Raw genomic sequence first — 26132 nt, forward strand, 5'->3', positions numbered from 1 at the left:
AATTGCCTTCTAAATCCGTCCTTTGGATGGTCCAGGAATCAGCATGTTTTTACATGAGTAGAATGTGTCCTTTTATTTAAAATGCATCTCTGGGTTATTTGTGGGACGTAGGAATCCATTCATCCCCCCAAAAAAATAGTCCAGCCCCCCCACAAGATCTGAGGGACAGTGGACCACCCCCCTGCTGAAAATGTTTGCTGACCCCTGCTCTAGATAGCTACAACTATTCTACATATTCTTGAGCAGTAAGGTATTTTGGGGTAAAGGTGGCAACCTACATGGACTACTAAACAAGCCAACAGCTGTGCCTACATTTCTGGCCAACACCCTTGTTTCTGCATACTGTAGAGGCATCTATGTGTTAGAGACACATCACCATCCTTGTGCTAAAAGGAGATGAGGCTCTGGGAGTGACTGACCTGAAAAGTGCTACAGCTATGAGGTTTGTAAAAGTAACCACAATGTGTTTTGTTTTTGCAATTCATCTAGATCTAAAATCTTGCTTCTCATCCCAAGATCTTAACCGGCACCCGAATTTTATCATATATTTTTTTAGACTGGGGAAGGTAAGCCACCCCAACAAGAGGAGTGTTCTACTTTCATTCTTTTCTAACCCACCTGCAATTGTGTTAATAGATGCCACATGGCAGTGTGATCACCACTCATGCTGATAGGGATTGTTGGACGCAGGCCATTCTGCAAGTGGCAGTGCTGCAATGATATCTTACTCCTCCACTGCATTTCCAGCTCAGAGCTATAATGAAATGTGTGGATGGGCTGGTTGTGACATTCAGGTGGAGTCATCGCCCAGGAACAAGGGTGGGGAACTCTCTTTGGTACGCAAAGACACACCTTAGAGCAAAATATTTTCAGGAATTTTATTACAATTTGAAACCAGACAATGCCAGTGCATGGGATATACATTCATACAAGGATTTTTTTTCCTAATCAGAAAACAAGTCATATTTCTTATATAATACACAAAAGACATTTTAAAACAAGATCAGGGCTCCCAGAGCCATTCACAGCCTCCCACTCAAACATCCATTCAACCCTCCCATGCCAATTTGCCTCTCTTGGTTTCACAGTGAGAATGCACATCAGCTTTGGACATTATAAATACACAAAAGATGCACCTTAACTGGCCAAATAAAGAGTTCAGCAAGTAATGCTACCAATAATTGTTATTTCATTCTCTCCATCATACTCCAATACACGGCTGTTAAAAAGCAGCTTCCATCACACACTTTGAAAATTGGAGTTAAAAGTTTATCCTTTTTTTATTTGAAGACCAAATTAATGTATGTTAAATAGACTCAAACCTATACAAATGAAAGGGGTTCTATCTGGTTCCATCAATGCAACAGTCTAGGATGTTCGGTGCTACTGTCCTAGAAAATGTGGAATGTGTTTGGAAGCAACTTGGGTTTGCAACATAAAAGTGTTAGTAAAAATTCATTACTGGTTCCACTCAGACCTGGTAAAAAAATGAGCAACAGCTCTCTTTTTAAAATGTAAGCACCAAAACAACAAGGGTTTTAAAAATGTTGAAAGTATTTTCCAACTAGTTTGTAAGAAGATAGGGTTATTTTTATTGGCTGCACCTTTCACCACTGAATCTAAGGAATGTCTCTGCATTTTTTGTTCTTAATTTTGAACTTATGCAGGACAGAAGCTTTATGGGTGCAGCTTAAGTTGCAAATGGAGAAATGATAGCATTCCATCCATGTCCAAGTAATTAAGAAGATAGTAAAACAGAAGACTACATTATATTGGGAATTGTTCTATCAGACCTCTGAGGTCCCACCTAGTAGGCTGAATATTTAACAAGGTGGGTTTCTTCCACATAACTTTACATGCTTCGGCTGATTATTTGCAGTAGTATATGATCAGCCTCATAAAGGGAAGGTGTTCAACATAGCAGTTCTGAAGCTATCCTTTCTTTTCTTAGGATTCTGAATAACCAGCATCAACATGATGTGAAAATGCCACTTCATGTATGAAGCTTCTCCAGGGATGTATTGGGGGCAGGGGGAGCGGCATTCTAACTTGTATAAAGTCTCCCATTTTTATTTTTAAAGAAGTCTTAGATAAAGAGAGTGTTTAAAAAAAGCAGTTAAATTACAGCAACATACTGCATGCCCATATTGAAGTTAATGCTTCACAGTCTACTCTGATCACCCAACCAAGTCATATTAACTAACAATGCAAGAAGCTACTAACTAAGAGTGTGGGAGATGCGGGTGGGAAGAATCTTTCCCCTTTCAGCAACCAGAATGCCAATTTTTACATTGGCAATCTGACACACACACACATGCAAGCATGCATATATTAACGTACATCAATACATGCTCTCCTGCACTCTCACCTCTCACCCTCTCTCTCTCTCTCTCTCTCTCTCTCTCTCTCTCTCTCACACACACACACACACACACACACACAGAGTTTTCTACTTTCCCCAGATTAAGCTCAACAGCATGTCCTGTGTAATGTAACTTGAAAGGAAATTCCTGTTGTGAATTGTAAGGGAAAGATAAACTCATTACTGCCACTACTGCTTTGCGTTTCCCTCCTCCCTGCCCTCAAAATCCTTGAACAGGGACTCCACACCCATCTGATAAGGCCCACAACAAGCAGAGGCCAATGTACAGGAGATGTGGGGCACTGGCATAAATGTGAAAAGGGGTATAGACCTAGGGTTCTCATTTTTTAATTTATAGCAGATGCCTTGAGCATCTTAAGCCACACTTAATCGAACCTTGAGCTTACAATGTGTGTTCTCTCCGGACGACATAGAGGCTTTTGCCAAAGCAGAGGCCACTACAGGTAAGTCATTTGAAGAGCAGCATTGGGCTGATCTCATATGCAACACAAAAAAGCAGCCTTGCAGAAGCTACTTTGCAAAGGAGAAATATCAAGATACACAAACCCAGGAATTGGCCACTCAACAACAAAGGAGAACTCTCTTAGTTTGCAGTCCCCACTGGAGTAATTTCACAGTTATCAACAATTGGAAAAAATCTGGGAAAACCCGCTTGGAAAAGTTTAGTTTTGCCATATGGGCCTTGGAACAGTTTAGAACAGAGGACTACTATACATTCCTTCACCAAACTAGGCAGAGAAATATACCTGGACAGGATAAAGAGAGTCGATTCTCTTTGTGTAATAGTGGATGGTGCAATACTTGGCACGAGGCACAAATGGCAAGATACTGCTAGCACCTGAATCCCATTTTACCAGATCTGAAAGGTCCTTAGTATGAAAGGGACCTGTTGATGGCCACAAATTCTGTCTCAGGGCAACATTTCTTCATCTTTATATGTTCACCAAGAATAGAACAGTTTGTTTATCCCATTCCAACTTAAAAAAGAAAGCAAGATGTGCATCTTCACAAAATACCAAACATACAAGGTAAAAACTGCTATCATGCACACGTGGCAGCACTATAGTGCGTTGGTTCAGTCCAGTAAAGACGTCTGGCTGATAAAATACCCTTTCACTGTATGGTAGTAGCTTGCGGTATAACCTTCTGAATGGACACAGAGGACTCGTGAGTATATACTCTGGATAGTTTTGTCTCCAGCAGGTTTCACACCCTTCCAGGGCAGCTGCCATTTAGTCCTCTTGTGTGATGAAGTTTTGAAATAGAAAGGTTATATAAATTTTCAGAGAAGCCACAAACAGCATCTTCATTTTAAATGATAACAAACAGGGTAGTAGTGATAAAAAATACAACCGGTCTGTTTCTTCCAATGCGTTAAGTTCTTTTTTTAAAAAGTCTGTAAAAATATTTTGCACAACCTTCTATATCCATCCATTCATGATAAAAAGTCAAATACATGAAATAGGGTTTTATTTCTATACAGTTATACTCGCAAGGCAATCAGTCCTCCTTGGCTGGCCTTTTTACCTCCAGATGCTCTGCTTTGCTGACATGACTGCAAGACATATAAAAATAAATGAAGTGACCCCATTATGATGGCTTAGTGTTTGATAAACCAGAAGACGAAGACAGAGAGGAAGGCAGGGGTGGGGAGGGAGGATATGCTATTCCATGCAATTGCAGATTCAAACATAAATAGCGACAGATTCTTCATGAAAGCATGATCAAATTGAAATGATCACACAAGAAAATTTCAGAGGTGTACCTTACTGTAGTATCACAAAATGGGAAAGCCCACCTAATCTGTACCATAAGCATAGAAAATTAGTTTAAGTCAACAGAGAATTTCATGATCATTTGCTCCGATATTCAAAGCAAAGTATCAGCATTCTCAGAAGCCATTCTCACCATTAAAATATGCAGAACTCTCCAAGAACAGAATACCAGCTTGAGAAAACCAACTCTGATTTAATATAGCACAGCCAAGAAAATAGATAGAAAGGCTGTTGTGATGCTATAACTGTAAAGGATTCCTAGCTCTTTGTTGTGATAAGACTAAGATTCCATAGCCATCAAAAATGGTTATGGGGGTGGGAGGGAACTGCAAGCTATAGTCAAGATAATTTAAAGCCCCAAAAACTGCACCTAGATCGCTTCTGAAATAACTTCTGATCCGGCTTTTAATTTTAACCCTCTCTATAGACTCAGTCAAGAAGGTTGCCCACAAAGTGAAGGTTGCTGGGATGAGGACCACCACCACACTCTAGTGGAGCATTCCACAGGAATCCTTTTTAAAAAGAGAACCCACTCAAACAAATGGGACCTGCCCAGGACAAGTTAACAAGATATAAATCTATTTGCATAGATAAAAACGTTCAAACTGGATATTGGGCCCATCATCATTGGCCAATTAGATCACCAAACTATTATTCCATGGGTTGGGTCCTAATTCCCACAAAGTGATATCTTCACCAGCATCACCATTCAAGGGTTTAAAAACTGGTCTGGAAAGACAACGTGGACATACTGCATTACTTGCCTTGCTGTGACTCAAAGTTGCTTTGACTAAGGTCCATAGGGACAACACTGTGGAATACACGGATTGCATTACAAAACACTAAATGTTCTGTCTGTCTGTCTCTGTCTCTCTCCCTCTCTCTCATATGACACCACTTCACAGGATGTGAGTGGCAACCTTATACTTTGTGCTGGTTTTCAGCCAGGCTGTCTAAAATTACCATTTGTTTCCTTCAGAGCTAAAATAGTTCTTGGCATCCACCTGTCTTGAGAGACAATGGAGTGCACCTCTGGGGGTGAAGTCAAACCACTGCAATAGCAGCACCAAAGTGACCTCCCTAGGGCACAAGTCTGGGCAGTGTGCATGAAGATCCTGGGCTGGGGTCTGTGGGGCATTAGGGGAGGGGTAGCTCCGGTGGGGGACACATCATGCTCCTTCCAGGGTAATTTGTTCACCTTTGGTTCCCAACATGTACTCATGTGCTCACCTGTGGCTCTTAGAAGCTGTCAGCATGCAACAACAGCCATAACCCAGGAAATGGCTTCAACTGACCAGCTAAACCAGGAAGCTAAAACTGTGTCTTATTAAAACAAGGAATGGGAACTTCTGGTCCTGACGTCATATGCGGGGAACTCGATCACACAGCCGATCCATGCAGAATGCAGGGTAGAACTCACTGCTGGACAGCAAGTACAGACTAGCATTTTAAAATTGTACAGACCAGTTCTGGTGCACTTTGAAGCAAGATATTTCATATCCTCAGCATACGGGATTAAAATTTACATTTGTCAAATGAAACTAACAATGGTGGATGAAGAAAGGGGTGCAATTAATCCATCAGGGATATCCAGCCACACATTCTGTAAGAGTTTATAAAAGAGAAAAGATCCCCTTGCAATCAACTCTTTAGGAATCTAAGCTGCTAACTAAAATATGAGACATTAAAGGAATTTGGCAGAATGACCTTGGGTGAAGGACAAGCGAATTGCATATGCAGGGCTTTTGTCTTTGCTAGTGAAGTTTTAAATAGGCTTGAACTAGCAAACATCCTCAGCTGAGTAAGCAATACTGCACTGTGTAGCTAAAGCAACTGCTCCGAGACAAAATGCCATCCTGCAAGCGATCAGACTGTTACTGGTGAGTGTCTATTGATCTCTCAGCCACTGCACAGTGGAGCAGTCTTGGCCCAAGCCTATCATGTCATATGGCAGGCATAACTTCCTGTTATTCTCTGCTTACTCCCACCCTCAGCTTCTCTTCCCTTCTCTTTGGTTACTGCTGGCCCCAACATGCTACAGTTTATGGGTACCCCCTGCAAAACAACCAAGCTACTAGCTGCTGATTCAGGGAGCAGGGAGAGAGGAGGAGGAGGAGCACAGAAGGCAGGAGAGAAAAACTGAGGAGTAGAAGAAGAGTTTGTAGTAACAGCCACCTCCTTGCAGATGAAAGCTGCCCCCCACTATAGCAAGATTAGGATGTCTGGAGGACTGCTTGACAAGACCAGGTTTTCAGCACACAAGAGGCTTAGGGCAGTTCAAACATACACACCCTCAGGGTTCAAGCTGGACACCAGGGGGTTCTGAAGGTTTCGTGGATTGCCGAGGAACTGCTTGGCTGTGGCTCGGGGAGGTGAATCTGTGCTGGGCTCAAGTAGATCTAGGGAAAATAATCACGGTGACAGTTCAGTTATCCAAAAGTACAACAAAATAGCCTGAATTTTCAGGAGCAGCACTTCAATACACATTTCCTTAAGCTCAGCCTTTCTGGAGTCATACCTCCTTACATTCTTTGGGTTTCTGAACTTTGGGTATATATATGTAACTGGACTTTATGCAATGCACTGGAGTTACACCTTTGGTTTTGTTCTCCACCACCACCACCACCCTGCCCCATTTGTAGCATAATCAGTACACTGTAAGTACACACAATGCTCCCAATTCGTTAACCAGAGTTAAGAGGTCAAGAGATGGCCATGTGATTCAAGTTCCCTTTCCTGTCCAGTACATGGCAATGAATCTGAACATATGCAACTGAGTATTGCTTCCCTGTTTATCCCTCCCTCCCTTTCCTCTGTGATGAATTTCAGATAGCAAGCTGCTCAGGGCAGATACCTTCTCTCTTATACTCTGTACAAACAAACAACAACAACCAATGTTTGCATAAACTCACGCTACAGCATTACCATGGTCTGCTTCTGCTGATTTGGCTGGCTATGCAGCCATGGAAACACTGCTTACCACATAACTAAACAACAGACTGTTGTCTCCCCCCCCCCCAAAAAAAAAACACCCCACCATTATGGTAAACTTTAAAGCTGCTTAATTGGTATGTGGCAATATGCTTTCTTCTGGCAAAGGATCTCAGACTTTTTAAGGCACCCTTCCCCCTCATCAGTGGTGCCCAACATGCGTCCTGTGCTGCCACTTCTAACCCACATTTGCAGTTGGTATCTCTGCTATTTCATCCCAATTCAGCTTTCTCTGGCTGGATAAATCACTATCGATCGTGGAGTACTAGTGGACCCAATTTCTGTGACCAGGCAGGCAGGCAGGCACCAGCATTTGCCATTGATTGATTTTGTGGAAGGCCACACCTTATTCTGACACCACATCAGTGTGAAAAATCAGTAATAATTGTGTATTGGTGCAAAAAGAAAAACAACAACACCCAAGCCTGTTCCATACATGCACGCTGTCAACTTCAAGATTTTTCTTGGAAACTAGAAAAATTTATACCTGAGGTGGTGCTGCATTGTGCAGGTCATGCCAAGACAGACCCAGGGAACTACACTGCTGCAATTGCTGTCCACATTCCACAGCAAGAGCTTCCGCACAGGTGGGTCCCCCCCCCCCCAAAAAAATGAGCTGTATTCAGCTAAGTCTTACTCAGAATAGACCCACTGAAATTAATGAACCTAAGTTGGTAATGTCCATTAGAGTCAATGAGGCTGCCTGGAGGAGGGCAAGTGTTGAATATCATCCAGTTAGTTTCTCATTTAGGCTGGCCTGTATGCAGCGGCTGCAAAGTTATGGGAAGGCTAACATATCTTCAAAGACTGGGCTAGCTAGCTAAAATACCATAGGATGCTGGGCTTTGAGAATGCCAGATCTCAGTAGAACCCCTCTCTCTGCCCATGAAAGCGTAAATCTGTAGCATTTAAGATGTCACAATACTCTGTGTTGTTTTCCCCCTGAAGCTGAGATAGGCAACTAGCAGAACAGACCTCTAGTCCAGACCATTTCCCGGAGGCTGCCCACCCAGATACTATGTTAAAGGAAATATTCTTGAATAAGTGGGAAGGGGACCATATTTCAGTTGACACCATCACTGCTGTAGTTGTGGACCTTTGTAGTGCTTAACGGCTTGATGCTACCTTACCACACAAGGCAAATTCAAAATCTATATAAATGCTTTTAGACATCTACCCTGTTTAAGCTGTGTTGCACTTCTTGTAATATGTGGGAATCCAGAGTTTAACATGGAGCAAGTTCAACAATCAGAAATTGACTTTTTCCTTTCTTAAATAGTTGTGCTAAATGTCCCACTTTGAACTTCCAGTTTTTCTTCACATTCATTTTTAGGTATATTTTCAGAGGAAGCTCTACCTAGCACAGTGTTTGGATGCAAGATCCATACAGCAGAGTTCAGGCAGATGCCCAGAAACCTATCCACCTTCTCCCCCCACCCCAACTGCTATTCCCTGCTACTGCAGTATAGATTTATGGATAAGTTGTATCTGCTGTCCATTTGTTTCTCCAGCCAGATAATTTTAAAGGGAGGCTTCAAAGAAAGCCACACCAATGCATTTCCATGGGTTGCTGATTGTTTGCTGATGTCACAACTAGAGGCCAGAAAACTGGGGATATTGACATTCCCTACCAGCTTACATGAGAGGAAGCACAGTAGGAGGCCTCAACTAAAGTGAGGTCTCCTGCCTCCCCTCTCCCCCCAACTTTGCCCACCCTTTGACTTGTGTTCCAACCTCCGGTTCTCTGGTGAGCCAGCAGCTCAGAGCTGGTTTCATCCAGCTGGGGTTCCGCTTCTGATCTGGGCTGTGGGGAAGTCACCATGGCTCCTGTCTGCTGGATGAACTGCTGCAAGTTACACTGCCTCAGCTCCTTATTTAGCTCCTCCAGCTCTTGGTTCTGGGCCTGCAAGATATAGGAGGAACAGGCAGAGTGAACTTATCTTCATCTGAGATATGAAGCTGCAGAAGAAGGGCTTCTGATCCCACCCCAGCCTCCTCCAGCTCGCTTCTCTCTGCTTCTTGACCATTAGCAGAAATCTACCAGAAACTACATGAGCTGACAGGAATAATATGGTAGGTGGCTAGATATTCATTCCTGGATGCTTACACATTCCAAAAGCTTCTTTATCATGAAGTCAGCATCTGCTGGCAATCTGGTGTGGGTCTTTGTGGTGGGTGTTGGGGTGCAACTGAAGATCTATCCACCAGTTCTAGACAACTTGCTAGCAAAGCATCTAACCCCAAACAATCTCAAGCACACCCCCACCCCACTCAGGTGGCCCATTTTCCTCTTTGCTAACAGAATGACAATATTTTCTCTTCCTTCTAAATGTGGCTGAAGATGGAGACTGAAACATAAGAGCAAGATAACCCTTGTATTCTGACCGTGCTATAAAGACTGAGCATAGACTGAGAAAAGCACAGACCTGCAGACAAACAATCTATCTGATTCTCGTAATGGCTCTTGTATGTTACGGTAGTCTATTTATTTAGCTCTCAGACAGTGAGCGTGCTGCTTAATTGCTCCCACTTCATTGTGCCCTGCCTGCAGCCAGGAGAAACAAACCCACAGATGTGCATGGGCCTATTATTATTCTTACAGTTTGGAATTATTTTAATGGGTCCCCCACAAACCCATACACGATCATGTCCTTATAATCAGAGTCTGACAGAGGCAAAAGAAAAAAAAGTACAGTACAGTACACAGAATTTCCTCTACTTGGCCATAAGATGGCACCAACGTCTAGGCAACAATTAAACAAGAACCAGGAGAAGACTCGGGACTATTACTGCTGCTTAAAGCAAAGAACAGAAAAGAAGCAACAGCTGCCTGTGTTTTGAAGATGCACATAATTAACATGTTGCTATAACACCTTCAAACACAGATTTCTAATAGCTAAATTAAACTAGAAGCAAACACGAGGATACAGTACTTTGCTTTCCCCGGCAATGTTCCTGAGCAAAATCACAGTTCTGAGCTTCCCTCCTCCAAAGGCAAATAATTCTGCTTGTGTTGCTGCTGCTGCAACGGAAGTGACTAAGCTGGGTGAAACACACCTGATGTATTGAATGACATGCCTGCAGTGCAAGCAGGAAAAATCAGAGAAGTGATTCATGCAGGGATACAGCAGGCTGGTTCTGCTTTGGGCTCACAGACGACTAATTTTTATTTCAAATATTATTATTTTTACCACACAGTAGTGTGCTTGGTGCACAGTTTGCATACCCTCCATCATTTCTCTAATGAAAATAGGGATAATGATAAATAATGATAAATTATACTATTTATACCCCATACATCTCACTGGGTTGCCCCCAGCTGCTTTGGGTGGCTTCAAACATATATAAAAACAAAATACAACATTAAACATTTTAAAAACCCTTCCCAATACAGGATTGCCTTCAGACGGCTCAGGGGTTGGATAACTTCATACCCTCCAACCTTTCTCCAATGAAAATAGGGACGTCCTAAGGAAAAGCAGGACATTCCGGGATCAAATCAGAAACTGGGACAGCTTCTCTAAATCAGCGACGTCCCTAGAAAATAGGGACACTTGGAGGGTATGGAGTTTGGGGATTACTCTACAAATACAGTGGTAGCTGGTTTGATGTTGGCAAACAAGTAGCCGTTACCATTATTTAATGGTTTTATTTCTACATTTGTTCCAAAGCAATGTTCCTTTTACTGTAGGATGCTTTCAGGGTTAGATTACATGCAAATGACCATTTTGCACACTCAAAGTGTGTGCACACAAATGCCCACAAATATAATTCCTATGTAAACCAACACATCACAGTACTATGCCTGAAGGACTGCACACCTCATAACCAGGTTCAATTCATGTCTGCAAGAGTTGCAGTATAACTTTATTAGGCCCATTCTATCAATTCGGGCACAGAACAGCTTTAATTCCTTTGGGTTTGATGATCTTGCAAGATGCTAATCTCCCTCGTTCCATCCCAGCTAAACCACATGATAATCCTCATGGGAAGAGTCCTCAACTAAGTTCAACAGAAACAACCAAGAGCTTAGTGCCCCATCTCAGAACATACAACATTGTGCAAGATCATTTCCATTTGGTTGATGTAACAGCTACACATTCTATTAAGATTCCAGAACTCACCTAATCTACTGCTAAACGCCTGGAAGGGTAGAATTCTAAGGAAGTCCAAGGCTGCAAAGGAGATCCCAACACAGATTTCCTGTAGCATTTTGTCTTATGGGGATGTACTTTTTTTTGCAACTAGACCTAGTATCCTAGTCTAACAGATATACTATTAACTGATCCTTATTCTGCGCCCAAGTAATTTAAATTGCAAAACAAGTAAAAACAATGCTCAACTGCATTCTGAAAAACATTTAGAGGCCTAAAAACATGGGTATGCAATCATGCATCATGGAATGCAACCACCCATCTAGGGATCCCCTCAGAAAAAGAACATTATTGTGAAGTGCATACATACCTGAAGGCTTTGCTCTGCTTCCTCCAAGGCCTTTGCCACAGTTTCCAGGCTGCTCTCCAGGTGGGCACTCTGCTTGGCCTTAGCTTCCAGATCCCTTTTCATTTTAGCTGCCATTTCTTCTAGTTCACTCGGGCTCTGCCTCGGGGCTTCCTTGGCCCTCTTGGAAATCTCCCACTGAATTTCTCTCTCCAAGGCCTCCGTTTTCACCATAAGCTCGTGTATTTTTTGCGTGTACTCCTCCATGGTAGCCCGCAGGGTGTGGACTTTCTCCTGGCGCTCCCTTTCGCACTCCTTCTCTGAGCGCAGTTCACTCTGCCAAAAGCCTTCCTCACCCAGCTCACTCTCGTTTTGCCGAATCAGCTGCTCCAGGTGCAGGATCTCGTCCTCCTGGCAGGAGCCTCTGTTGTGTTCCCAGTGCCGGAGGTCCATTTCCAAGGCATCCCCCTGCATCTCCAGGGAGTAGAGATGCTCCTGTTGGTGCAGTATGGTCTTGAACAGTTCCTCCTTGGAAAGCAGACCCCCACTAGCACCTTCCCTCCAGCCCACGCTGTCCTTCTTGTGTTGCTTCAGCTTGTTCTTGGCAAGCAGGTCACTGGAGGCCATAGGGCCCAGGTTGAAGGTTAAGGATTTTTTGGGCTGCCTGGGCCTGGGCACTTCTGTGCCGACCAGCCTGGGTTTGATGGGCAGGCTAGCCCTGACAAACGTCCTCTCGGGTACCTGGGGAGCACTGTCTGAAGAAGGTCTCTCGGTGAGGCTGGGGCCCGTGCGCTGCAATATGAACTGCACGTCATTGGCATACTGTCCGCACTTGGCCATGGACTCCACAGGGCATTCATGTGGGAGAAGCTGCCTCTCTTTCTCACGTAGTCTTTGGATGAGAACATAGCGACCTGTTTGACCTGAGAAGAGGAACAGGCGTAAGTGGGGAGCATTTCTTCACTACAGAAACACCAATAACCCTTCCTGCCCCGTTCTAGCTGCATCACACTCACATTCCACCCTAATATCCCTCTCACAAGGACAAGTCCATTACACCAGAAGGCTAGATGTTTTTGGGGTGGGTGGATGCTGATCATTTATAAAAACTGATAGATCTGTCAACAACTTAAACAATAGGCAGTCTTGCCAGTGACCCTCAGCCCACGCAGCTCCCATTCCAAGTTGGGCCACATGTTTTTAGCTCAACATTTAACATGGAAATTCTATCCTTGAGAACTAGTTTTACCCTACTGCTCCATCAGAAAGCAGTTCTGGTTTAGAAGGTAGCTTGGACATTCACACCAATTTATCTTCTTATAACTCAAGGTTAGGCATGAACTTTATCATTTACACCTCAATGTTTACACCCACTAGGGGAGGAAGTAGGAAGCATTCCAAATGCAGCAGTTCCGCCTCCATTTGTACCCTGAGCTAGGCTTTGAGGATCATTTCCACACATGACAAGCTAGCAACATGCTTAAACCTCTTGCTAAAATAGACTCCTTTGGGAGTGATGGGGAAGATGTGCCTTTTGGGGAGTGTGGGCAGGATTCGGCTAAGTGGCCGAGCCTCACTTCTTCACTCTGGAGGGTTGGAGAAAACCCCAGAACAGTGGGGTGCTATGTGAATGGACCTCATTCCCCATTTCAAAGCCCTTTTACCGCAACACTGAATCCCATACCCTGTGTTTGATCACCTTTCAAAAATCATGAAACAACCAGTTCCACAAGTCCTCCTCTTTGACCCTGTCAATAGGTCCCCAGGCAAGGAAGCAATTAGTTTTCTCCTGGCAGCTGACAGGCTGATGACACCAGGTGGCTGGAAATCTTCTTCAGACTTTTCCTTGGACAATTGGTGCAGCCCAATTTAGTGCTTAGCGCTATCTGAGAAGTTAACCCATGCTGTCAGGTAGGCAAAGGGTCAGTCTCAACCAGAGGTGTTCTGACACTGTTTGGTTCCTACTCATACCATTTATTAATCCATTGAGGGAATGTAACCACCAAATTCTCAGAAGGGTTTTTGGAGAGATGCTTTATGTTGAGGAGCATCATATCTGTGGATTCTATCTAGTTGGAACTCCCTGACCATCCTTGCTCAGGGTATTTGCAAATAATTCAGTGTGAGACCTTTAGCTGTTTATTTCACTGTTAGTTTTGTCATTTGTTATACATTTTTGGGGGGGAACCAGAAAGGGTTCTTTATCTTCTCCCACACTTGCTATATTGCCTGCCTCCCAAGGCCTCCTCTCCTCTCCACAATCTAACATTTTAATGCACACACTTAGTATCTGGAATGACTTTGGAAGATTTATTTCAAATTCCATTAACATTTTTTCTGGCTGCAGTTCTTGGGAGCATTTTAATGCAGGAACCTAAACCCTTTTAGGCAAAGTTATCATTAGCAAGATTTTGTGAGCTCCAACAGCTTCCAGTAGTGAGTCAATAAGCTGCTAGCCCACAAGGTTTTTGCCTTAAAAGCCCTGATGATTCCTTACCAGCTCATGGAGTACTTACATAAGCTGAAACTGAAACCCTATCTTGCAGAGTCAGGACACAAGTACCCCTAAATCTAGTTAAAGGGCAAAAGTGGAGGCTAATACAAGCTTCACTTGCTGTTCCTAGCACATTTCCACATCAGAAAACACAGCGTAAGCCTGAGTACTGATCTGCCCAGAAAACAGTTAAGGGGAAAACAAACATGCAGGCTCTGAGTCATCCTTGTATGTTGCAAATGTAAATTAAGGTTGTGCTCTGACCATGTGAAATGCAGTATGACTGCTGAACGTGGGAGGTGACAAACAATACCCAAGCTTCTTGTATATGGCAGAAGGCTTCATGAACAAACACCAGAGCTGCCCAATCACTACTTTAGTGCATCACTCATTATCTACTCGGGAAAATGTGTTATGGGAATTGAAAGCCAATTGTCTCACAAAGGACTTAAAAAGACGTATGAGGATAAATGAAATGCAGAACATCCTACTATGCAGAAATAGCAACCCAACTATAATTTGAGGGAAAGGGGCATCAGATAGCATTTGTCCTCACTAGCAACTTGCACATGCACACACACTCACTCACATTTCATAAATTCCTCAGGCACATGCAGAACATTTCAGGAAAAGGCAGAGATTTCTCTTCTTTGCACTGAGTTATAGGGAAAGTTAAGAAAGAGCAGGAATTTGCAAGGGAGTACCCATATGAGAGACTGGCTCTTCAAATCTCCCTCCAACTCATTTCCCCCTTCCATGTATTCTCTGACAGTTTTTATTTGTTATATGCTCCTGCAGTGCAACTCCCCGCTCCCCAGAATTAGAAGTAAGTGCCAGGGGTCAGCAACCTTTTTCAGCCGTGGGCCAGTCCACTATCCCTCAGACCTTGTGGTGGGCCAGACTATATTTTTTTTGGGGGGGGGGGAATGAACGAATTCCTATGTCCCACAAATAACTCAGAGATGCATTTTAAATAAAAGGACACATTCTACTCATGTAAAAACACGCTGATTCCCGGACCGTCCATTGGCCAGATTGAGAAGGCGATTGGGCCGCATCCGGCCCCCGGGCCTTAGGTTGCCTACCACTGAGTAAGCCCATTTCAGGTGGAGGCTGCTTAGGAGGAATTGGCAGTGGAGAAGTGGCCAGAAGGGGTAAGCTACTCTTAATCAACCCCCTCACCACCCAAAAGCCTCTTCTACACCTGCATTAGTTCAGCAAATGTGGTTTTTGGAAGTGCGAGTTTGCTGAACAATGTATAAGCAGTGACAATATGAAGCGCTTTATTAGCTTCATTAGTGATTGTAGTGGAGCCAGCTGTCTGTCCCTATTTTCTCCTTACCCCAGTGCAAACTTGTGTCCAATCCCCCTTTACCTGTATTTCTTCCTCCCCCCATCCACCAAGCCCACTAGCTTCCCCAAATGAACCCAAGAGTGCTTAGAAGTCAAAAAAAATAATGCAAAAATACAAGAGGGAAGGAGTGAGTGGGGAAAATGGAGGGAAGGTTTATTTTTTCAGCATAAATCTGGGAAACAAGCCTACCTGTATGCCCAGACACACAAATGATTTTCACACAAAGCTTTGTAATATCCCTTCTATAAAAAAAAATGAACGTAGTGACAAAAAAGGTAGCTGGAAGCTATGCATATCAAACATGGCAACATTCATGTATCTCCCATGTATTACAAAACAATGGCCATCCTTATTAGCATAAGCTCCATTAACTTCATTTGATCTTGCTTCCAATGAAACTTGTAAAGGATTAAACTGCAAGCTTACTTTTAGACCAAGCAAGTGTAACGATTACTTACCAATGGCACGTGCCAATGCTATGACAACCTCCTGGCATGTGGTCTGTTCGGAGACACCGCATACAACCCGCTGGACACCATCCACCCAGACCTTTAGCTCCATCACCAAAACAGTAGATTAAACTTTCTGGATCATTGCAGTAGGTCTTCCCTGCAAAGATGTTTAAAGAAAGAGGAGTTTAAGCTTGCTGTCTGATTTCATTTTCTTGCTCCAGATTGCTCCAAGAGCAAAAATGCTAATTGGCTGACATTCAAGGAAGTTCTGAGGTGTCTATACCTCTTCTTCCCACCTCTCCAATTTCTAGCCCATCTGCTCCAACAGACGGTTCTAGGTTTTCTTAGAAAAAGCTTCTGGCTCAAAAAGAAATGGCAAACAATTCCCCCCCCCCCTTTTTTCAGTTTCACAGCTTCCGAGATCATCTATCCCATCTATCCAAAATGAAATACGACAGTTAGGACAGGACAATTCAGAATGCAGATGTGACATTTCACCACTCCAGATAGGTCAGCAATAGCCCCCTGCTAATCACGAACTTCAGAAACCAATAAATTTATGTAGCTAACTACAGTTTATCCTGTTCATGTTTCTGCTTGAGTTTCCAAAGATGGACTGTATGGGGTAGCTTGCATGAATGAAGAATAACAGGAGTCTAAAGCATAGTTCTGTTTTATAACAGGGTTGCCATATTTCAAAAAGTGAAAATCTGGACACAAATGTTGTTGAGCTTGGCATTGCAACAACAATCCTAACACATTGCCTAGATGTAGCCAACCAGCACGAGAAAACCTAGATGAGATCAGAGATGGTGCTCAGTTTAAGACTGTGCGGGACACAAGAGGGTAGAACTGCTACCAGAGCATCCATAAGAAATCGTACAAACATATGCGTATAGTAAATTCACCTTCTATCTGCTTTAGCTAATACAGTATTCAGATAAGCAAAGTCTGCAATCATATGATAAGCCGCAGCATATAAAGCAGCGAGGTCATACAGTTTGAATCATATGAATAGAAATACAGATCTGCATTAGGCCATGTGTCATTAATGGACTAAAACAGGTTCCTGGAGATAATAGGTTAGGCTAACCGGCTAAGAGATTAGTGAAAATTGCTTTGCCCTTTTCAAAAATTGCCTGACTGAAGTGGTATGCTGCACACACATTAATCAGCTCCTGTTCCTTCTACTTCTCACTTCATCAACATGATGAAGTCTTTTCAGAGTTATTCAAGATACATCACTTAAGTCTTTAGAGAAGCATAGTTCTGTTTATCAGGATTCCGGATAAATCAGAGGATAACTACATTTACTGTTGTATTTCTGACATGAAACTTAAATGGAGATGAATATTAACATTTGGGTAAGTCAGAGAACAAGCTATTTTATTTTAAAAGCATTTTGGAAATTGTATGTTTGTATGTTTAACCCAAAGTCTCTGCAAGTCACATTTCCTCATTTTTTAGTGGTGTGCAACAAGCCTGAAGAACGCAGCTGGCAATGCTTCAGCAGCCCAGATACCAGAGAACAAGAATGCTGCAAGTTAAATATTAAACAGTGCTAATCTGGTGTTAATCAGCTGCCTACCAGAACTATGAAAAGAATGAAGGGTTGTGGCTTACTGGCTGGATATCAGCCTCTTGGATTCCAGCCCTTCTTACAAAGTCACCTTTGGCTGACAGTGCCACACCTGAAAAATGTTCTTTTCTCCCAGCCAGAGTGAAGTGCAAAAGTACATCACCCGGAAAAAGGAAAAGAAAAGAACACCCACCCCATAATATCACTACAACATGCCAAAGAGCAGGTTAGTTTTGACATTGTTAGTGGTGCATTTCAGATTTCTCAACTCACACCTAAGATTTACATGGAGTTCTCCTTATAGTGCTAAGAGAAAAACATTAACCATTTCAGGTGTTGTTGCACAGAATAGTAGAACAAAAGAATATGAGAAAAGGAGGATCAACCATAACTTTTTTTTCAGCCCAGCACAACCCCATTTCATACATACATTCTCATGAGTCATGAAAATAAAACGTATTTTAATTTTAAAATTATACCACAACCCACGCTGGGGCTCTTCTCTTACACAAGAATCTCTGGGACTGCTAATTGTTGGGAGCTTGTCACCTTTTGCTGCATGGGGCAGATGGGGGGGGGGCGTGACAACTCCCTGATAGTCCACATTCAGAACTCAATGAGTCTGGCAATTGAATATGACTTCACCACTAGTAATATACAGTGCCCTCTACCATACTTGAAGGCAGAGACCTAACTTTGGTAGGGCAAAGGGGAAGTTGCATGGCACACAGTGCCATGCAACCTCATTGCTGTTCCCCAGCATGTTGTCTGAGGTGGTTGCCTCACTCTACCTAATAAGAGGGCTGGCCCCAAGCAAAGATTCAGTGCAGTGGGACACACAGCAATTAACCTCAACCCACCAGGGTCTTGGCTTGGCTATCTGCTTCTAGAGCAATGGGTATGGGTAGGTAGGATCAGGTAGGGTCGCTCAATCCAAGCCATGATACATCTCTGTGTCCCAGTGCTCCACCACTGGCGCTCCACCACTGGACCAAAGAACGTGTGCTCAGCACCTGCTACTATCATCAGACTGAAAACCCTAAAAGTATAGCCCATCCACATTGGCAACAAATTGCTAGAGAGTTTCAAGCAAAACATGAAGCAGGCATATGTTTTCACATCTCGGTTTTCCACAAATATGTAAACTAAACATTTCAGGAATGTTCTGTTTTTAAAAGTGTAATGCTTATATGCAGTAATTATTGAACTATTTTTTTTTTTTTTTTTTGGTAGAGATTTCCAGTATAAACATATCCCTGCCAACATTTCACAGATGAAAACTCCTGCATATTAAAGGGTGGGGCTAGGGGCTAAATCCAGCAGTGTGGCTGGGAGACAAATGGTACATGCAAACTCCAGATGACAAAAGCAGCAAGGCAAGCCAGATACAACAAGGCAAGAAAAAAGGCACGTATACTGTACTGCATTTATACTATTTAGATAGGACATACAAATAGGCTCCATTTCCCCTGTCTTCCCCGTTCCACACCCCTGCAAGCTTCAGCTGCCATTCTGACTGGCTCATCTTTTCTAACAGTTGCTATTTCATTCTCTGTCCCTCCACCTCTTCCAGGTGCAGGTATTTTCCAATCTCAGCAGGCCAGGAGAACAAAACAGACACATCTAATCTGCATTTAGTGCTGCACCTTTGAGTAGAAAGTATCAGATGAAAAGGGCGGAAATCATTTTAATATAAAAGAATACATTTTATGTCAGTTTCTCTGCCTGCATCCGTAAAAAAAAAAGTGAAAATAAATTATGATTTCTCAACAAGGATGTTTTAGTCACTAATGGGGATTTCCATTCAATCCAATTGCCTGTGTGGAAAGCGGCCATTATTTCTTCATCAGATTAAAAAACAATCCAGGAAGCAAATGCAACACAGATGCTGAAGTGATTGATCCTGTTCCAGAAACAGATGTAACTTAGAAATATTTCCATCAGTAATATTGAACTGATATTGTTTGATCTTGGTACATGCTCTGTTATAAATATTGAAAGTAGCTTCAGTTCATATTAAGTGCTTGTATCGCAGAGTTAAATACCAAATTACTAGAAGGACTTGAAAGGGATTGATTATTCATAATTTATTGTTCATGATGGCATGTCAAAACCCAATCCTGGTCTAAAATTCAGCACATAGCAGCAGCTGGCACAAACACAACTGGCTCAGCATGGCTCAACATGACTGAAGTCATCATGGGATGACTTGCAGACATCTGCCAAGGTCTAAGAGAGTTGTGCAAATGGCCCCTAATCAATAAACTTTATTTGATTACTGTATCTCTAGTTGTTGTGTTATGTATAAAAACATGCTACAAAAAGAAGGAACCAGTTCACATTTCTCTAAACCTCCATCAATTCATCACAGCTATTTCTTTTTGAAACTCAAGTCCTAGTCCTGGAAACTTCTTATGTTGGAATTTTAAGATTTTAGGTCTTTGATAATTTTGTTTTCTACCAGGTTACTGTTTTAAGAGCACTGTGCTTGAAGGCAGCTCACTTATCTGGACTTTTCCAACAAAACACATAGAATCATAGAATCACAGAACCATAGAACTGTATATTTGGAAGGGACCCCATGGGTCATCTAGTCCCATGTTGTTTTTGCTGTGTTTGCAGCACTGAAGTGACCCCTCTGGGTTGCGAGCATCGACAGTGTATATGGAGGTCCTGGGCTGCCTCGCTAATGTGATCCAAAGGAAAGCAGAGCAATATGTTTGGCACCAACTTGGCTGCAGGAGTTGCCGGAAGGAGGCATACAAGACATCGTCTAACCACCTTAGGGACTCCACTCCAGATTTGTGTAAGGTTTGCTTCTTAGCCTTTTCTTCTCCCGAAGATGTTCCACAAGGCAGTGGGTACAGATTGTTCCCCAGGATTTGCTGCCATGAATGAGTATAGCCACAAGGCAGTGGAGGTTTAGGATCAGAGTTTTCCTTCTCTTAGGCAGGCTACCTTCCCAGGTTGACGAGCCCCATCTGCCCCTCACTTCCCTGTGCAGCGCTTGCAGAAACCACCTTCTTGACCACTGGACCCACTATTGGGTCTCATCCGTTTAATCTGCTGGAGTCTGTCTTCACATGCAGGGGATAGAAAAGTCCCTAACATACCAAGGGATCAAGACCCATTGGCTACCCTCACCTGGTCAAAACCGTTACCTGGGGGTGTGGCCACTGTTGCAGATTGACAGCTTCTAGGAGCCACAGATAACAGCTGATCACAGGGACCAATGGTGGACGAACTACCCAGAAGAAGCACGATATATGCCCCACCAAAGATACCACCCCTCCCCTAACAGCCCATAATGCAATCCAGGAATCTCAGCTAAAGCATCCATGACAGATGGCCGTTCAACATTTTGCTTCAAAACTTCCAATGAAGGAGAGTCCATAACCTCCTGAGGGAAAGTTCTTTCTGATATTTAGTTGTAAGGCAATTTAGATGGTTCAGCATGTAAAACTGCTTATTGTTGAAAAATGCTTCTTTGTGTATCTGTCTTATTCATAGCAGCAAGCATGCAACATCAGTGAAGAACCGCACCACCTTATTCACTTGCAGACTCTCCAGGCAAGAGAAATACTACTTGCCACTCTTAGGGGAAATATAGCATTCTTTGCAAAATGGCCCAGCTTAAACTCTATCACAGAAATGTGACAAAACATTTAAAATTTCCTGGGATTGGTAGACTTAAATGCTGCCTCGGGCTGCATTACGGATTGGCATCAGTGGCGCCATAAGCACGCCAGCTGTTAAAGAGGTTGACATTATATGAAGTGGTGGCTTTCAGGTGCTATAATTTAGGTTTGGCTGTAAATCCTGACATGTCTGACTTAGTAACTGTGCTTATTTTTGTCTACAGATGAGGTCTAAATGTCTGGATGAAATAAGGCACTTCCTGAGAAATATAAAAAGGCAACTGTAGGGAGGAGGAGGGATGTGTGGGGCACTTATGAATCTCCCCATTCTCCCCCATTTCAAATATTTCATGAAGCTTTCAGTAAGGTGGATATTAAGCAATAAACAGGAAGCACCAATAATGAACCGCACTATGAGCTGCAGAGCACCACATAAAGTTATTTATGGTGGTTTTGCTCTTTTAAAGATGTACTTCCGTTTTATTATTTTTTAACACACTAGTGTTTCAATAACTCACTGTATGGATTCTATGGTAATACAGCTATTCTTCACAAGAGTGACTTCAGACAGTTTTGACAAGTGAAGTGAGGAGGAAGTAGTTCTATAAATCATCAGTGGCAGGGGGAAAGCTGGTGGATTTCAACGAGTAAGTAAGAATAATCCCTTTTTTGCAGTCAGATTTGACTTTTATGATGCATTTTTTAAAATGTTCTTTCAATCCTAGTACATAGCTAATATATAGTATGCAAAAAGCTTTTTAAAGCTGCACATGGTGAAGAAAGAAGTAACAGGAGGCAAGACAACTGCGACTATAAAAAGAAACATTTATTTCCTGAAGGAGTGGGGGAAGGGACAGCATCTACTAAGCAGCAACAATCAAGTAATGCACGGACCATAAAGTTGCTGGATGCTTGCTAATTCAAAATTGGGACATACATTGAAAATATCTGGTAAGTTAGTAAGGCCTAGGATATCATCTTCAGAAGTGTTATTAACTTTAACTCTACCTTTAATACCTGAAGGAGAGTCTCGGGAACCAGGAAGAGGGCCTTCTTGGTAGTGGTGCCCTCCCTGTGGAACACTCTCCCTTCAAATATCAAGGAAATAAACAACTATCTGACTTTTAGAACACATCTGAAGGCAGCCCTGTACTGGAAAGTTTTTAATCTTTGATGTTTTAGTATGTTCTGATATGTGCTGTGAGGTGCCCAGAATGGCTGGGGAAACCCAGCCAGATGGGCAGGGTATTATTATTATTATTATTACTAAGACTACGACTACTACAAGGGCAGCATTGCTGTAATATGAAAGTGCTAAGTCGCAATCTTCTGAGTGAGACTATTCACTCTTCCTTAGCAGGAACAAAGGCAACTAGATTCCCTGCTATTCCCCTCCTGAATAAATTCAATAGTACTAATCCCTTCTTTGTACTGGTAATCAAGATTTCCCAAGGGTATGATGTCTTCAAATAAGCCAATATGAATAGCCTGATATATTCAGATAACCATCTGAAGACAATTCCCATGCTCTCCTTCATATTGTTGCAAGGCACAGTATCTTGTAAATCAAGGATGCATCTTGCACACTTCAGTCTCCCTTGTTAAGTGCCCAGCTTTTAAAAGGCACCTGCATAAGTAGGTTGGGGGAGGGGGATTCCCTTAAAGGCTCCTTATCAAAGACCTGTATGTTCAGCACCACAACCTGACAGTAAGCACCCTTTTACCACAGCAGGAGGATAGCATTCTCGATATCAGCAGTATAATAAAGAATCCATAAACTCTGTAAATCATCTGCTTTCCAATAAAGTTGAAACAGCCACATTTCACAACAGTCTTCAGGCAGAGTGAACAGACTGTGCGTGGACCGCAGTTGTCAGACACAGCAGCTGAGGCCTCTTTACACAAGCAATTTTGACATTAATAATCCAATTCTTCTCCAAGACCACAAATTTAAAAGGTCTGATGCATGGGCAGACAGGCTTAATTGCAACCATGTGTGTAAAAACGGCATAGTTATTCTTTTGGTGAGTTGCACAGAGAAACAGAACCTGCAGTCAATATCTAAGGCTTTGTACTCCTAGTTAACAGGAGTCAAAGTAATCCCATGCCAGCACCCTGACTGGCCTAGGTCAGCTATAAGACTGCAGGATTCAATCATGTAAGAGCAAGTTCAGGGCGCACAATTAAAGTTTATTTGGAGTTTTTGCATAGCAAACCTGCTTCCCCTGCACGTGCACATACACAAACCAGACTTTTTTCCAATAAGGGTAAAACACTGAAAATGTGGGGTAAAACTTTCATGACACAACATCATCTAACCTCCCTGCAAACAAATTAGAATGACCACTTAATCAATTGCTGGCATCATCTAACCTCTCCACAAACTTTGAGCAAACAATTTTGGATGAATGCTCAATTAACAGGTCATCCAGAAACAACCTAAGATAAATACGTTTGCACTGCATTTGTACACAGACAGTTCTTCATCTTTATAAGGCGTTTAAGTAATATTCTTAAATCAATGAAGCTGAATGCTGGAAAGTCCAGGATAGACCAAAGATCACTCATAAGTTCTGCTCCAGTGGTGCCTACCTAGAATTCACGGGTTGAATCCAAGGAAGACGTTGCGTGAGTAAAACAGCTTCCCAAGCACAACAGAATCTCCTACACATATGAACCTCAAATGTGTTTTGGAGGGTTTTTTGGCGGCAGGCAGAACCCAGAACAGATTTAAGAGGGTGCATCAGGAGTTGTTCTGTAGTGCTTGTGAAGCTGCTCCACTTGTGCAGTGATTTAGTTTGATATGACTCGTGGTCTCTAGCATGTCTACAGTTCTAACCATTAATGGGCAGTTTTAGAAAGCTGCATACGTTTAAGTCAACTAACTTGCAAGACAGAGGGCAGAGACTGAGAATCAGCAACTTGCCCAAAGCTCCAAAAACCACTTTGAGGGTTGTTGTTGTTTTAAAAATCAAACGGCATATAAATTTTATTAAATAAATTATGACTGCTGCTCTCACCTTCTAAGTAGTAATTTTTCCTATTAAATTCTTTCATAAAATCAGATCACATCCTTATCTCACTATGGGTTTGTGAGCAGTGGGGAAAATCATCATGCAGAAGGTAGGGTTGCCATGTGTCTGGAATTTCCTGGACATATCTGAAATTCTGCAATCAGCAGCAGTGTCTGGCCAGAAGTCAGAAAAAAATGTCCAGGAAAATCTGGACATATGGCAGCCCATGGCAGCAGTTTCGTTTCTGCCAATTTCCCATTAATAAAGCTCCAAAATGAATTCCTGCCTCCATGTTTTTGCCGAAAACTGTTCCGGATTTTCACTGTTTGAAATATGACAACCCTACATAAGGAATCTATGAATTCAAAAAAGGGTAACTTGACAAGTTCAAGGTAGAAAGGAGAAAAATTATAACATTTAGTATCTGGAACATAGAGGAGTAGAAACCCCCATAGGTTTTGCCTGAGCTCTCATATGGAACAGTATGCTGGCCACAAGACCCGGAAAAACTGTCTGCGGACAAATGCCGACTCCCTCAGCCAGTAAAGCGAGATGAGTGCCGCAACCCCAGAGTTGTCCGCGACTGGACTTAACGGTCAGGGGTCCCTTTATCTAACATCTTTGTAATTTGTGGATCTTACGAAATCTATCTTAGCAAAGCTTAACAAGCTTGCCATTAAAACAACATAGTAACCAGCCCTGTCATTAAGTTACTGTCCTAAATTTGTTTTGCCAGCAGTGAAATAAAATTTAGCTGAAATATTATAATGAACTATTGCTGCTGTTTTGTCAATTAAAAAAAACAGACTAAGCATAAAATATAGTTTAAAGTTGCTTGTGCAATCTTATGAGGCAAACAAGAGGCATTTTTGTTGGTGTTAAGAAGTATTCGTATTCTGAGGAGGATCTAATTTCTCAAATTAATCTAACTTGCACAAAACAATTCAGATAGACAGCTTTTTACTTCCTCCGGCCTACTTGTCACCAGCTAATCCAGCATTTAAATCAACCTCCTCTGAGGTGCAGGTAATGTTCTTAAACAATTTTTGCACACTCAAATCAAGAACACCTACGTGTCCAGAAAGCAAAAGGAAGAGGTCATTTAGAAGTTACAAACCACTGCCTCTTACTATTTTTATTGGAGAAGTAACATAAATGGCTTGGAGAAAACCTCCACTAAACAGCACAAACACTGCAGCAAAGTGCAGCTAAGCCTTTTGTATGTTCAGGCATGAAAAAATAACACAGTCATGCCTCAGGTTAAATGTGCTTCAGGTTGAGTGTTTTCAGGTTACACTCCGCGGCAACCCAGAAGTAGCGAGGCGCCACTCGTGCATGCGCAGGCGCTCAAAATGACGTCACACACATACGTGGAAGCGGCGAATCGCGCAGTCGCAGGTTGTGTTCACTTCAGGATGCAAACGGGGCTCCGGAACGGATCCCGTTCGCATCCAGCAGTACCACTGTACATTTTTGAATGCTTGCCAAGTTTGTTCCAGGTACAGTGGTACCTCAGGTTAAGAACTTGATTTGTTCTGGAGGTCCGTTCTAAACCTGAAACTGTTCTTAACCTGAGGTACCATTTTAGCTAATGGGGCCTCCCACTGCCGCCGCACAATTTCTGTTCTCATCCTGAAGCAAAGTTCTTAACCCGAGGTACTATTTCTGAGTTAGCGGTCTGTAACCTGAAGCGTCTGTAACCCAAGGTACCACTGTATTTTTTTTTTTTTGAGGGGGGGAGAAACCCACTTGACTGCTGCTTGCTGCTGCCCTGCCCTGCTTATTTACCCTTGGCAATCATTAATCAGCAGCTCCTCTATAGTACTTTCTGCAAGTACAATGTAGGAAAAACAATTTAACCAACAGCTATGTTTCACATAGTTGTTCTTACTCCTTAATTGTGGGTGGGGGGACACCCTATATACACTGGGGAAAGGGTGCAGGGAAAGTGGTAGCTCTAATTAACTTTATGATTTAAAAGAACCACATGCCATTATATATTTTTCGTTATT

General features: G+C 42.6%; 1 protein-coding gene across 19 annotated transcripts in view; it reads right to left on the bottom strand.

The window, feature by feature from the left end:
• Positions 1-864: 864 nt before the first annotated feature.
• The window catches only part of RASSF7 (Ras association domain family member 7), a 113215-nt gene continuing 87947 nt past the window's right edge, over positions 865-26132 (bottom strand). For 6 of the 19 annotated variants that reach the window (XM_083757270.1, XM_083757263.1, XM_083757269.1 and 3 more), the window contains 5 exons: positions 15896-16046; positions 11614-12512; positions 8884-9052; positions 6450-6557; positions 3837-3938 (listed from right to left, as the gene is read on the bottom strand). In XM_083757270.1, coding sequence (XP_083613396.1) covers positions 3907-3938; positions 6450-6557; positions 8884-9052; positions 11614-12512; positions 15896-15998 — 1311 coding nt within the window. In that variant the 5' untranslated portion in view covers positions 15999-16046 and the 3' untranslated portion in view covers positions 3837-3906. Of the gene's footprint in view, positions 6558-8863; positions 9053-11613; positions 12513-15895; positions 16047-26132 lie in introns of all 19 variants that reach the window. The other 13 variants (XR_014568537.1, XR_014568538.1, XR_014568539.1 and 10 more) reach the window with 6 other exon arrangements.

Source organism: Podarcis gaigeae (assembly GCF_964106915.1).
Source record: "Podarcis gaigeae genome assembly, chromosome: 1".
NCBI lineage: Eukaryota > Metazoa > Chordata > Lepidosauria > Squamata > Lacertidae > Podarcis > Podarcis gaigeae.